Source organism: Anticarsia gemmatalis, chromosome 13 (assembly GCF_050436995.1).
Source record: "Anticarsia gemmatalis isolate Benzon Research Colony breed Stoneville strain chromosome 13, ilAntGemm2 primary, whole genome shotgun sequence".
NCBI classification, from domain to species: Eukaryota; Metazoa; Arthropoda; class Insecta; order Lepidoptera; family Erebidae; genus Anticarsia; species Anticarsia gemmatalis.
In genome coordinates this window covers 8,882,842-8,899,005 of record NC_134757.1, presented here as the reverse complement: position 1 = coordinate 8,899,005, position 16,164 = coordinate 8,882,842, and the positions used below count along the sequence as shown (strand labels likewise).

At 33.9% G+C, this 16,164-nt stretch overlaps 1 protein-coding gene across 1 annotated transcript in view; it reads left to right on the top strand.

Moving 5' to 3' along the window:
* Window positions 1-16,164, top strand: part of LOC142977757 (uncharacterized) — a 124,778-nt gene that overhangs the window by 96,401 nt on the left and 12,213 nt on the right. The window contains exon 5 of the mRNA XM_076121843.1: window positions 11,962-11,995. Within this exon, the coding sequence (XP_075977958.1) occupies window positions 11,962-11,995 (34 nt within the window). The remainder of the gene's footprint in view (window positions 1-11,961; window positions 11,996-16,164) is intronic.

Here is a 16,164-nt window from a genome sequence, read left to right as displayed (position 1 = left end):
ATAGAAATTAGGGCTTGCAGGAGACCTAAATGTTTTAGAGAAATGTATATACAATTTGATGCAACGCTTCTTACAAAAATTACTTAATAAATACATAAAGATAGATTTTATAAAAATTGTAATTTAATCATTCAAATTCTACATTAATGCAGTAAAAAAGGCAAAGAAAAAATAATCACAATCTAGGCAATAAATGTAAAAAAAATGATTTGTAAAAAAGAAAAGTACAGTGGAGGACATGCAGTATATTCTTTACAACTTTAAAAGACTGTCGGATAAAATGTAGCAGTGGCAGTTATGCAGTATGTCATAGCAATAAACCACCTTTGTACTCAAAACTAGCAGCCCTAATGGAAATCGAATTTTTAATAGAACACTATCGGTTTGTCCAATAAATCTCGTTTGGAATCCACGCGGGGCCATATCGTGTTACCGTTTCGACCGTAGCGACATCTGGCGCGCACTGAAAATGCCCCAGAAGTAACCAATCGAAGCAAGATACGGACATACGGAATAAATTATGTTAAATCGTAGCCGGACGCGAATACGAGAATAGCACCCTCGAATATTTAATAATAATATTTTGGTCAGATGCAAGTGATGCAACCTTTTTTTCTTTAAATGTCAATGTCGATCGGTCGATATTTTGTTTATTGACCTTTATTTTTTGTGTTTTGAAGAATCGTGCGGGATTTATAATGATTTATGAAGATCAAGGATGAGTCGCCATCAGATTAAAATGAAAAACAAAAAATAATTTAAATTATTAATTTTACATAACATTATTTTGTCTTATATTTACTTTAACAAGTATCATGCTTAAATCCATCAAGTCTTTTCTGGATAGACCTTAATTAAGCAAGTTATGGAAATTTATCACGCATGCAGGTTTTCTTTCAACATTTTCTCATATTAATGCAAGTAATAAGTTATGAAATTACCCAAGACCACCGACTGGGCTATCACTAATAGTTTACCCAATAAGGAACCACGACAGCAAATTTTCTACGCGTATATTATTTTACAACTACACACTACACAAACTTTCCATTTTATTTTTACAGTCCTAAACTGATCATAATGTATACTTACGTTACAATGTCCAATTGTCATACGTTTTGACTAGCACTACTACATTATTATTGAATCGCTGGGGGGACTAAATACTTCCAGACAATTTGACGTTTCGACACAAATTCAAATAGTAATCGTATCAGTCTCGGTCCGGACAAACCTATCTTAAAGTTATTTGCTATTTAACATCCTAAAAAAAATGCACTAAAGACCATCTAGCGAAGTAAATGTGCGTGGTATTTCGGAAACATTTTTTTGGGAAACCACATGTTGTAAGTCAGTAGGTATTAGTAACATCTGTTTGCCGATTAATTGTACCATCGATTAACAGCCATAATAATATATATGTATACACACTACACATGTCGCGGCCTTGTTCTGTGCAGTCATCTTGCGTAGTTACGAAGACATTTGAGGATTGCGTTAAAGGCGCAAAGCAAACGTTTCTGCTAAAGGTCACTTTTGATTCGATGCGCATTCATGATTTGCAAGAATTGTACCGTACACTATTAGCCTGTTTCTAGACATTGTTACGGTAGGTTATGTAATGGTTTTTACTTTGTAGATATTATGACAAAATTTGGTGTACTTCTTGATCTTCGGAACTATATTCACTTTGCAGGACTTGAAAATACCAACATTGAAACAATTGATGTGCTGACAAAGAGTAAGCGAGGCAGCAGCTAAACATTAACAGCTGAAATTAACAGATAAATGTCAAGTCCCTAGTATCTTAAGATAAAAAACTAGTGCTTGTATCCAATCGTAGTCTCCAATAGGATCAATATCAACTTTATTTATATTAACAGATCCGGATACAACTGATATTAACAGATCAGGTTACCAAAGGTAAATTTTCTCGTACTTCATAATGAAAAAAATGAGAAAATGTTTATCTTAACTCATATAAAAACTATGGCAGTTTGTGGTTTATTTTCAATTCAAATTGCACATACTTGACGAAAAGATTAACATTATAATTGTAAAATCGTGAATTTATGATAATCATACCGTATTAAAGTTCGTAAACAACGAAACCTTAAAATGATTCATGCGCTTTTTATGAACCAACCTTAACTGAGTCATTGGGTTTCCCATTTTAACTAAAAAGGATTTACACGTTGATATCAGTCATAACACGCTTTTTGTCATGAACGTGGAACATTATTATATTTTATGTTCATGAATAAAATGATGGGGAAAACACATTTCGTGATATTATACTTTAACATAGTTAATACGAAATTCCTACTAATATAATAAATTCAAAATTCAATTCGTCGGTCTCATCTTCATACCTAAACTGATGAACCAATCTTGATGAAATTTGTACAAAGATAGCTTTGAGAGATAGAACATAAGATAGTTTTTATCCCGAAAAACCTTTGGGAACGAAAATTATGTGGGTAATAACCATTGAACTATAGTTCCTGCGAACGGTTGAGGTTTCTCTCGCTAGCAGGTACATATATTCTAACTATAAGTTTATTTAAGACACCATGAGTTCATTCTTACACACATATAATAAGGGTTTTTTTTTCAGGCGTAAGCAAATACCAAATAATGTTTTATTGATTTTTAAATGGTTCAGAAATGCTTATAAAATGAGTGTCCATTAATTTTATTTACCTAAACAATGCAATCGCCGTGAAAACCAATCAATCATAAAAGCAATATCACGGGAGAATATCTGTAGCAGTGAGATAAGAGCAAAATATAAGACGTGCAATCTCAGAAAGTCGCTTTCAAAAGACGGAAGTGCTTACTCGACGTCGTACAGTTTGATTTATTCGAGCCAGCCGCCATTGAATATGAAGTTTCAGCCGCTGAGGTGGCCGCTCAAATTACTGATGAAAATTCTTAGAAAAATCTGTGTTAAATATTCCAACGTTTTGCATCGTTGAACCCGGGCTATAGAAAATATTAAGTGTTTCGTGTGCGATTTCACTGAGAATTATTTGGTGATGCGTATGGAAAGTAAATAGATTGGTAAAAAATATGTTTTTCGTTTGTATTTTCTGCATTAGAAGATAATGAGAAGATAGACATTGTCATGCCTTAAAAGGCGGTACCGTATGTGCTTTATTGAATATTAGGCCCTAAATTCAATATTTAATCTTTACTATTGTTCAAAATATAAAAAACAAATCAAATCAGCTAACAGCCTTGAGGGACTTATAAAACTGACTTTCTAATTATAAGAAGCGTTTAGAACACAAAAAAAACAACGTTGTCATAATATACAGAATATTTACTGCTTCGGCCAGTTTTTATATGATCGAAGTATGTATAATCTTGCTAGTTATAATGCTAACTAACGAATATGTGCTAGTAATTCTCAGAAATGCTTTAATATCAAGTAAACAAACCACACAGTAACAGTTTTCACTTCAAACTGAACCGTATTAGTATGCAGATTTATGAACACAAAGTACGACGGTGTGGGACTGTAAACTATGAGAACTATTAAGCTACGTAAGTGGCAACTATGGGATTATATCAGAGTACGGTATTCACCTACTTACACGTGAATCAATGCGTACCCGATTCATTATTGTTATAAAACAAGATGTAGTAGTCGGTGTTACGTATGTCTATTATTAAGAGGAGTTTTTGCTGCAATTGGGTAACTTAGTACCACGTTTTTTTTAATTTCATAAATAATAATTGACCCCTCATCGGCTAAAATAGGGGATACAATAAAGTAAGCAAGCTGAGCATCACAGATCAGCTAGTTAAGAATTAATTACCTTTTGATTATAGACTGTTATGAACACACAGTACATTAAAATTGATAGTTTTGTAGGTATTAACGGTTCGTCTAGCAATGCTTTGCGAAAAATATTTTTTGTCTATAATTTATTTAAAAGCTAGTAAAATTTATTATTAAGCGATCTCATCGAGCAGTTTATAGCACAGGCCTAAGCAATATAATAGCAAGATATTAAAGTAATAAGAATCGATTTCTCCCGACCGTTCATACACTTACACATCTCGAATGTCAAATGAAAGGGATTCCGATTACGCGAAGTTACATACGTGATTAAATTGCCAGTAGAAAACGACGTGTCAATATTCACAAGGGAGTAGGTATACATTAAATATGATAATTATACGTACGCCTTTCTTGTTGCTGGGCCATTAGAGTAATAAGGAATGCGAGGAGTGAATTCCGATAGCGGGGTTCAATAAAACTCTTCACTCTTCAGCACAGTTTTTTATTGTTATAAAGACATAATGAAAAATTGTATTTAAGTAAAATTGTGTTAACAACTGTTTCAGATACTCTGAATTAAATTCTAGGTTTTTTCTATAAAAAATACAAAACAATGTTTTATACATCTCCGGGTATAATAGACATGATATTACGTATGTATTTTATTAAAATAAATAATCGAAAACTAGTTTTTTCTTTTCTTTTAACGAATATTTGTCCCATAGAAATAAGATAGGTAGCAGCACGAAATAAATAATCGTTAAATTATTCAACAATATAAATGTTAATAATATGCATCTCCCTTCATCCCAGAACCCATATTTTACATTTTCTATTACTCTATTTCATTTTCTTTGTTATTTAAAAAGTGTATAAGACCACCCATTTCTCAAAACTTCGCCCCCCGTCACCCTATCTAATATTTTTCAAAACGAGAAATGAGTGTTGCCATTGAAGAAATTTCTCATTATGATAATGATACTTGCCGGGATTTTTTCAGCATAAATCATATTACATTAGAATAAAGTCAAGTGGTTTATTTTTCTTCTTCTTAAATTGTTTTCACTTGATTTGATATAACGTATTTTTCAAATCCAAACAAATAATAATATGTTACTTGGCAACACTCAATAATTGATTTTGTATTTTATTCCTACTAATATTAAAAATGCGAAAGTTTAAAAGGATGGCTGTAAGTTTTTAACTTTTTCAAAAAAAGACTACTTGACGGATTTGGATAAAATTTTCTACACAGATAGTTTATAACCTGGATTAATACAAGATCTTATTACCCGTGAAATCTTTTAATGCGGACGAAGTCGCGGTCAGAAGATAGTTTTTCTATTTTAACTGACTGCGTATTTTATAACAATTGAATATTATTTTATTTCCCCTAGTTTCAATAACAGTATTACTTACGGAAGCGTTCTTCAAATCGTTAAATAATTCAAAGCTCCAACTTGTACCGAAAATATTTCCTTTTGTGTTAAAACAATGAATATTGAAATAATGGTTTGTGGAAGGACCCTCGTTGGTCAGGGCAACTCACTCGAAAGTTGCCAAATCACCTGCTTTATTCAATTGATTTGGGTGACCTTTGTAATTTGTTCCGCAAGAGCCTGTCAATCAAAATAAAACTTGGGGATTTTTGTTTTATGTTCGTTCAACGTTTGATAAACATCTATGGTAAGTTATGCAAATGTAGGAAAGTATTAAAACTGTAACGTCCGGAAATATAAATATTTTGTAGTAGACTTTAAATTTTCAAAGAACAAGTTCATTCATTAATTTTAGTTAATACTATATTTTATATAACCGCTCCTAAAAATATATTTTGTGTTCTTTTAGATCTGAGTTCTAGATAATGATTACATCTCCTGTAACGCTTTATTGTACCAAAGAACTCAAGCCTTTGTTCCTAGCTTTGTGGTGAGCATGTTACTAGAATTATTGGTAATCCTTTCTTACTTAACTAAATGCTCGCTTCGCACTTAGTAACGCCACATAAATATTTTATAGTAGTACGACTGCCATTCTAGTCAAGAAAGATAATATCAACATTAACTATTTACCTATTCTGACTTTAAAAGATAATACTTTTAAGTGAAGTAAGTCATAAATGCTTTCAGCTTTAAAGTGACAAAAGAAAATTCATGTCTAAAATATTCAAGCATAAGTTTTATGATTACAAGACAACGTACATACGTTCATTGAATGTTAAGCTATTCTATAGTAACACACTTTCAGATTATAAAAACCATTAGCAGGTATCGCTACAGGTAAAAATAATTAAATTTCTCTAATTAAAACCAGCCACATATATTCTTACCCATTAGCTTGTGGTACTTTTGGGGAATTGGAGCGCAAATGAATCTCTCTTTTATTTCAATTTAAAAATGCACCACACCGTACGGACGTGTATATCATAGTGACCTAAATATTACGGGATGTACTCGCACTAGACTGGAAGTGGGAGGTAGGGGGGACAGATCTGAGGGAAATCGACTTCAATTAATACCACCGTCATGAGGGCACGTATCAGTTTATCGAACAGTTATTATATCCGATTATTCCTCCAAAAAGGGACTGGTACAACGGTTAGGTTATGTACTACAAGAAACTTGGTATAATGTTTTGGCAGGTCCCGACGTAGTTGTTACACATTCGGGTCCCTTATCAAATTGAGAAGTCTCAATGTCAATAACGATAAAAACGGGAGGCTGAAGGTTATTACATCCAAATTCAAAAGGAAAGGTTATTTGACCCACAAAGAACACGTCGTCGAATCCTATTACAGTTAATGTGTATTCTCGAGAAATTTTGGGACTAATACTTGGAATTCATTGCTCTGATGATATTTGAGTTCAGTAAAGTCAACTTTCATGTCAAAAAAGTTGCTGTATGCAAATGAAAAAATAATAATGTGTGATAGAAATTGAGTTTAAAATCCACGATATCGGATGGCAAGAGCGCTTGAGATGAAATGTATTTTTTATATTGGTAGAAATATTCAGTATTCGATGGCTGAAATACATTAAAGCCTCAAGTGCCGACGTGAAGAGTTTGTTAACTAAGTTAATGATTTTTACCCACTAATGGGCGACTATTATGTTTTCTGTACAACTTGAAATAGTAGTACCGTTAGATTGTTTTATGATTTGAGATAATAAACGAACTCATAATTAATTAGTGTTAACTAGGTAGGTGAGTAATATTAGGGCCTTGACACACTTAGTTCTTTTACGCACAATAATTACATGCTTTCTTGATGTTTGCTTCCGTAGTTTTTCCTAAAAACTTAGTCGTAAACTGCAGCTTCTTTTCTTTACTGGCGTAATCATTAATTATCATAACTTGCTTGGAATCCAATATAATGAGTATTGTGTCTTTTCATAATATTGTATACAAAAGTATACAATTTGGAGAATTTGAAGTATTATTATTTCCTTTGTTTAAAAAATATGACAAAGCGTATATTTCAAGCCAGCCGAAGACCACACAGAAGGACTCCACTTGCATTATAATGTTTAAAACATTGCGTGAATCATTGTCAGTCCCCTTTTAAAGCTAATTATAAAGTTTGTACGAGTGTAATGAGTCGTCAGTCATTCGTGAGGTTCATATTAGTGTAAATTCCTAAAGCCTGGTAATTATGAATATTAAGAAGTTGGGAGGTTCAATGCAATCGGTAGAATAAGAGACTGCCGGTCTCTAAGGTTTGGAAGTGTTCGACGTGAGGAGAAACCCTGTTAGAATTTTTGTAGTAGTAGATTGGATTTTGGTAACGTGCGTGATTGGAGCTAAATATGATACGCGATTTAAAACTATAAAAGGTGACTAGGTGGGGTCTTAAAATAGCAACATTCTATTCCTGCTTCTGTGTTCGAGGAACCAAAGCTATTATATTAATGAATTCAAATCAAAAATACTTCCCAAATCTGAGAATGTCTAACAGTATCTTATTCATTAACGAAGTAATTAAGATTTCAATACTACGCAAATGAATGTTTCTCGGAAGAGTTCAAACGGGCCAAAGAGACTTGATTCTCAAGAAATTCTATTCCATTAGCTAAAACAACAAGATGTTACAACAATTATTGCATTTGCAATTCAGTGTGTGTTTTCAGTAAAGCAATGCCGCGGAATAGGCACCACTTGAGAGGAACTGTGTATTTTGTTCAACGAACCATTGTGTTCATTACGTCACTGCTAAAAATAATATCTTTGATCTCTGTCAATTTGGCTATTTAATGCTACTGTATTGATGATAACATTGTTATTTTAGTGCAGTTTTATTTGTGAATGCTCTAATACGGTTGAATTAAAAATGTATCATTCTAGGAATTTAAACAGTTTATAATCCTACTCTTATTTTCGTTTACTATTACAAGCCTTCGTCGAACTGAATAAAGATTTTTAATAATATTAAGCGAAAATAAAGCCTTTAACAAGCTGATTACTTTGAACACTCGGTTATTCTGATTTCTCACGGGAAACTTTAGTTTTCCACAGTTTTCTCCGAGAATTCGAGTAAAAGGAATGCTTTGGAATGCCGGTTTCTGATTTCGATTCGAAAAGTTTATTTTAGTTTTCAGTTTTAGCGCTGTAGCTTGAATTGAATTATATTCGAAATAATTAGAAATAGCAACATGAATTTAAGTTTATGAAAGTTTGACATTTATAAAATTGTTTTTCCATGTGGTGATTGAAATACTTTTTCTAAATATAATATACTGTTCTCATCCCTTAGGCTGTATTATATCATAGAACGGCCATTTAAAGCTGTGTTATGTTGTTTAATATAAAGCCATTTACTTGTACTTACAGCACTAACTCGATACATGTTGACAGCTGACATGTCTGAAACAGACAACGCATGGCACAAACGCATAACAACATATATATATATATTATATACTTACGTCGTAACACACAAACATTAATAAACACTTAGGTAGGTACATTATAATCATAGAATACGTATATACTTTAACAACATTTACAAAGGGCTAGTTTCTGTTCGTGACTTCGCACGCGTCCAAAAAATACCCGAAACAAATAAGCTCCTATGTCAAAATGCAGGTTATATTCTATTTAAATTTTATTCAAATCCGTTTAGTAGTTTTTGAGTTACATACTTAAGGAAGTTCTCACAAAGTTTTGCATTTATACTATTAAAAGGAAAAGGATAAGGACATCCGCCGAAGGTTTCCTCAAGTACATAACAAAAACCGAATGGAATCTTACAATTAAAGACGTACAGTTATAAAATAATACACATACTTTTCCATTACAACGACAATTCACGGATGTCTCGTGAGACGACGACATTTGTACGGAAGCTTTCAAAATATTCGCCATCGCTACGTCAGATAATATCGCGGAGTACACATAAAGGAACGCGAAAGAAAAATTTATGTCGTACTTTGTCAATTTGTTCATTTCCCTCTGAGCTAACACGTAAACAATGAATTTATGTGCGGCTACTTTTCCTGTTGAATAATATAATGTTAGATTTATTGAAATACCCATTGACACGGCCAAAGTACCTAAAGTAACTACCAAAAAAATCTGCTGTCTCACTGCAAAGCACAACGAAGCAAGACTTATAATCAATCGTAAAGCTAGATCTAAAAAACATCTCATTATTTTACAATGCTTTCATGTTATTATCAAAACATAAAAAGGCCTATTATGTTGCTTCCTTAAAAACAAGCAGAATAAACTCCGAACAGCAAAGCGAGGAGAGGAAAATACTGCCAAGATAAATTCAAGCTAAGTCCGAAAACGTAAAAGTTTTAATTGATAAAAGAGATGTGGAGGAATAACGAGTTAAATAAGCAGAGAGGTGTCCGCTACCTCGTAAAGCGAATATTCTGGAAAATTTTCACCAGCATTTGAATAAAAATGAAACAAATCAAGAAGACGGATTTCACAATTTCTGGTGAATACTTCTGTGTGAAAGATACACGTAAGTTGAAGTTGGAATTTTAATGAACTTGTGATGTATAGAGATTTAAAAAGCATGTTCTTTACAGTACTTGATTGTATGGTGCGGACTATACGTGAAATAAAGCATTTGAGCACTTACTTAGTCGGATTTAGCTTAATGAAGAAAGAAGTTGGTAAGAACGTCAAGCCTACGTAAAATTTGAGCAACCAAGAATAGGGCTACAACAGTTACAGCAGTTAAAAATATATATATGATTGATTCTGACTAATATACGAAGTACTTACGAATTACGCACGAAGGTAAAGGAATATTACAAAGTGTCCTTAAAAGTCTAGCCGTTAATAATACCTAAACATCAAGTAATGACAATAACGATTATTTATAATAACCTGAATGAAACAGCAATTGCTTATAAACGCGAGTCATCGGAAGTTATTACATACAAAGCCTATGTAAACACCAGAAATCGTTATAAATGTTTCTATAGCCTAATGGCCTAGCAGAACCTAACAAAAAAAAATATAATTTACCTCAATTTTCATCGTATAAGTAGGTCCTATACGATGAAAATGTAAGTGAGGTGAAAATAGGCTCACCATTCAACTGTTAAATTGTAAGCACGATCGATATTTACGAAATAATATTCATAATCGAGTAATTAACTTAGAGTATTCATCTAAACTAATTTAAACTTTTACACTAAATTGTTATAAAGAGCTAAAGTTTGTAAGTTTGAATGTAGGGTTAATTTCTAAAACTGCCTACTTATTTTGTTCTAGAGCCTAACCTCAAAGGAATGTTATAGCCTATTTTATTACGGAAAAAGTTCATACACCGATCCACTTGCGAGTAAAATATAGTAAATGATAAAGGCTATACAATTCCGTTGAGTATTATATAAACTCTATAATTTTTTGAATACTACGAGAGTCGCGAGCTTTTGATAAATAAACTAGTTTTAAAAAACAAGCTGTCTGCACAAGGATCACTAATCATTACATAAAGAGATTTGTAAACTAATTGGTTAACGATAGTGGAACATGATCGCCTCCTGATAATAAGAGGCAATAAATAACATGTGCAAAGTCACAAAACCGATAATTCTACATCTGTAAGTGTAGATAGAAATAAAACTTATGTGAACCGCTTTAACGAGTGCTTCCAACTCCAGGTGAATCTCAAAAGCCTTTTATTACAGTCACGCCGACGTATCCTCGGCGTCGCAAACTTGCTCCACTATTCAATGACTGGCGATCAATTAAAAACTAAGTGTTGAGCGCTCCGGAGTTTGCTCAAAACTTCCTTATATTCGACGGTGTATTTAATAAGCGGTTTCGGTTGAGTCTCCCCGTCCTTTTGTCCTTTGCACGGATTGCTTGTGGATTATGTAATGGCAACAAACTTTTGATAAAATGTTTAACAGTAATACAATAAAGAATTGACATTTTAATTAAACTGGTACGTCGAATATCTGCCAAACAACATGTCATATTTATCTGGAGTATAAATAAACTCTGCGAAATATAGAAATAACACTCGCAAAAAATATGAAACGTAAATGCCAATACCTTTCATAACAAAAATGAAACATATTAACTTTATCTACGAGCGTGTTAGAGTTATTTACTTAAATCAAGTACACTCCACATTCCACACCATCCATATGTTCGCGAAAAATAAATAAATTTCCAGCGGAAAAATCTGGCCGTCTAAAAATGTACCGACGTAATATTCATCGGTAAACATATTTCAGTCCTAAACCGTTATTAATCCAATGTTAAGTCAATTAGGCGCCGACTCCCTTATTAAGGGGCGGATATAGGCGGATATGTGCGGATATAAGTGCTTCGGGGCGCGTTGGGTCGGAAACTAAAATCGTGGCGCGGTTTGCGCCCCTGGTCTAATGGCCCCCGCCGTAACGAGGGACGGTGAGGACTCTCGAGACCCGACCGATCTCCGAGCGAACGGCTAGGTACGGCTCTAAAACGAGTTGTGTATGTCAAGGGTCTTATGAGATCGTTCTTTGAGTACTCTATGATTTTCGGCCACGGCGCTATGAGGTTAGTCCCGACCCTTATTGTTTACGATTAGTATTATTCTTATTGTAGTGGCATTTGAAATAAATTCTTATCGGAATTTTAAAATGCTAATTTAAACTGCATAAAGGATAAATAAAAGCTGTGAATATAATTAACGAAATCTTTTCTTTTGTCAACAGATTTGGATCTTTTGACTGGCAGTTTTCAACAAAGGTAAGTCTCTGGCCTACAATTTTCGAAGTGAATGGACACGAAAAGCGGGAAAATGTGCACTGTTCGTTTATTCAATCAAGCTCATTAATTCAACTAGGTAGTGACGTCAGATCGGCCACGGATTTAATCAATTGACCCGACGTCGAATTCCATTTGAGAGGGAAGGGTCCGAATCTGAAAGCCCTACAATCATTACTAGGAACATTATTGCCGGTAATAGGGACCCCTTCGATTGAGATCGCTGATAAATTTAATGGAACTATCCAATAATGTACCCAAGATTTTCGATTACTGACCTATATCTGTCGTTGATAATAAGTAATGGGCATTTTGATACGTTTGTAATTAAGGAGCCAAACGTATCGGATTTATTGGAAGAACATTAATTACAGCATATCAGATAATTCGTAATATTACACAATCCTCTATACGTATCTATCTATAACTAGCTCCTTTGTTTTGTGCCTACTGGTACTAGTTATCCAAGCAGTTGCATACGTCTGATGTGAGCTCTGATTACGAGGTCTCCAGTTCAATTCCTGTATGAAGCAAAATGTAATTTGTGCTGTTTCTATCTTAGCAACAGCCAAAAGAATAGTAACGTGCCCGTTGACCGCTACCTCTAGCACTTTTAATTCTCATGTGTATCGTAAATTACATCTAAGCTCCAAGTGTAATCACCAAGGTGAACTGTGCAAGACAAAAGAAAAACGATGAGCATAAATTCACGTGGCAGATACATCAACAAGGTCATCGCCCCCTGCAGGATGTCAGTGCTTATTCCATTACTACCGTACTGACTGTTATATTACATTGGAATTTTGTTTGTGATTCGAACTTTTGATAAACTAATGTATTCAGGCACGATCCTCGTCTATCATTGTTATGGTGACGATTCTTTTCGTGTCTATTTTCGGTTGATTTGGTTACGGGATTATGTTTTTAGACCAAATTATTACGTAAACAAACTACGAATTTTGGTTTTTTAACGTATTGTTTGGGTTTCAAGGTTTTGAGTTATATAATATTAAGTTAACATCCATGAAGAACGTAAGCTAAAATTATGATAAAAATATGAAATCAAAATTCGATTCGCTGTCATCAAACGGTATAATACCGGAGCAATCTATAAAATTGCCTCAAGGCCGCCCAACGATTCTGATGATTCTTAATGCGTTACGTGACCAGACATCAAAGAGCTTTTAAGTTAGAAATCTAGAACGGAATGGGAGATCATGACAAAATAGTGCCATAAAAGTTGTACATGTTGAAAGCACCGCTACTGCAGACGCGTTTAACTGCTAATCGCGTTGCGAACGATAGCAACCGACAGTAGTTACTGCAACGGTTTGCACTGGGACCGTTTGTGGCCAGCGTGCTCTAGTGAACTGATTGCTCTGTACATTGGTGTGTGACTTAACACACACGTTATACAGTTTTTGGTGCACTGTCCAAAATACAGCTGATTTTTTCAGCATCAAATGTAGTGTGTAATTGGATAGAGAGCGACAGATTTGTTGAATAGATTGTTAGTTGCGACATGATGAAACTGCTTCCGGGCGGAAATTGATACGAACAATGATAAAAATGAATTTTAACACGTATTTGATATTATTTAGAAAAAATAAATATTATATTTGTATAATGAAGGCAGTTACAGCGCCTCATGATGCCCCGCATTGTATTGCGGATACCGTTTGGTGATGTAAATTTATGAAAGTCAAATTTGACATCGAAACGTTTAATCACATCCGCGACGAATATAAAACTGTCAATGGATTGAGACAAGCCATATTTATTGCTTGTTTTTATTCAAAAAGTTACAATGTTGTTGTCGATTTGGTTCAAATATCGGTCCCCGGCGTCCTGTTCATGGCGAAACGACCGCGTAACTACGAGCATTTAACTTGATACGTATGTCATGGCGTACAGATATAATATATCAAATTGTTATAATATTCTGCGATACAAAGTTTTAGGTGTTCCTCCAAGGAGTTGAATAGTATCGTAAATCCTTGTTATACTAGTTGTCTCTTGATAAGAACATCATTATTCTCCTTGTTTCTGTACTATCGGATGCTAAGAGCGCTAGAAATGTAGTTTTTATTTTGAAATTGTTCAAGTTCTGATGCGATATAATCTGTCTTCTGGGTAATGTTACTTTGAGCTCATTTGAAGATTTGCTTTGTTCCAGCTCCAAACACTGAGATGCTCTAAAACACGAAAGTGCCATTCAGGGTCTTTCGCTCACCGTGTTCGTTTTTAAAACTAGTTTTTACTCACTCTTTTAAAACTACTCCAAAGCTAGCTTATATAACTTTTAAAAATATTTAACATATTCATTTTAGTTTTAAAGTAGTTTAAATATACGATTTTCTTTTTTTTATATTCTAAGCATGCGTCATTTCTTTGTGTTGGCAAAAGGCATGTCGATGTACCGAGAATTAAAAGCTTTACTTATGTTAGTATTGATCAATACTATTAAAAAAGCGAGTGTGCCAATGCAAATAATATTAGCTGTTCAATACCTTCTTCATTAAATCTTACTTCATTTGCATATATGAGTCATTAGTTAAGTAATTTTTATTCTATGATGGCAGTTCTATGAAGTAACAACAAATGGTCGTGTGCAGACGGTCCATGACCTTGTCTTCTCCATGTGTGAGCGTGCGTGCGTCACGACTGATCTCCTGCACGATGTCTGTGATGGGTGCTGTTCAAGTAGCAGGAAGTGTTTTAATGTGACTAGAGCGGAGGTTAAGTGCTGTTTGTAGGTCTTTCTGGTGTTTTGTTTAGCTTTTTTGTGATAATGTGCATTTTCGTTTGTGTGGTTTCTGCTGCAGTTGAAGCTGTTTTTGTTGAGAGTAGTAATGAGTAAGAGTGGCTATAGGTATGTGTCATAAATGTGTCTTTGATCGTTAGTCTCTGGGTGGCAGAAAGTCGAGATCAAAATCAGAAAATGATACTCGGCTTCATTTTAGAAAGCGTATACATAATACAAGCTGATAAGCTTATAAAGCAAAATAATTCCAAAAACAATGACTTAATACCAACAACGAGGCAAAATACATACATTCCGCCTCCTAAACATCCCCTTATCTCATTAAATCTCATCAAACGAAGCAATCTTCTTAAATCGATTCAACCCAAAATGGTTGCAAAATATGTTTCGGCTTTTCTGTAATCGAGTAAAATATAATCCCCCAAGTAATACACACCTAAAAGCTGTTTATCTTGCCTAAGGCTGAAGGTCGGTATTTCTTCACTGCAGTGTAAAATATTAAATGCGGGATATAAATTTTTGCGGCCGCCACTGTAAATTTTGTTCGTACAGCTTATTCACCACATTCTATTTTATCCGAGAGAGACATGTGACTGTTTTCATGAATAGAATACGTAAATATATTACGTACTTTTTAATAACCACTCTTGGGGGTAAGCACGGGATTTTCATAACGTAGATCGTAAATAAAAAGGAGGTTTATTTCATATTTCAAGTGGGAATTTGAAGGTGTAGGTATTTTTGGTTTACTTATGTTTTAGTTTACCAGGAATTCGTTGCTGTTCATACAAAGATCTGTTTTTCCTGTTTATACTACTAAGAATAGATGACGGAATATCGTGACGATCAGATCGTTTCGCTGCTTGTTGATTAGATCACTCGTTTTAATGTTAATGGTGGTGATGATATTGAATGTTTATTATTTTGAACTCAAAATACAAAATTACGTAATGCATGATTTTGTTTTTGGTTTTTGACGCCGACGTCAGTACAAACATATGTTCGGCAAATTATAAAATGGTTTTATGTACTTAAAACTAAAACTAACTCAGTGATAAAAAGTTTTCTAGACATGCAGTTACTGTTAAAGTGAGTGTACAATTAAAACTCAACCATTTACAAACTAAGTAGAGTAAATGCTTACAATTTTATTACGTCGTTACGCTAGAATTGTACGTATAATAGGGTCCAGGCATAAAAAAACACGTTCAATTTCCCAGAACACAGAATTTTATTTCAAAGTTTTATACTAGAACGCTATTAGCAACGAAAAACCCGGTATAAAGTGTCCCTGTTAAACGTTTAACTGCGCTATTTAGAGGCAGCCCTGTATCGCTGGTGCAATACAGCTCAATTAAGCTTCTGCCAACCCTGGCAATTCGTTGTG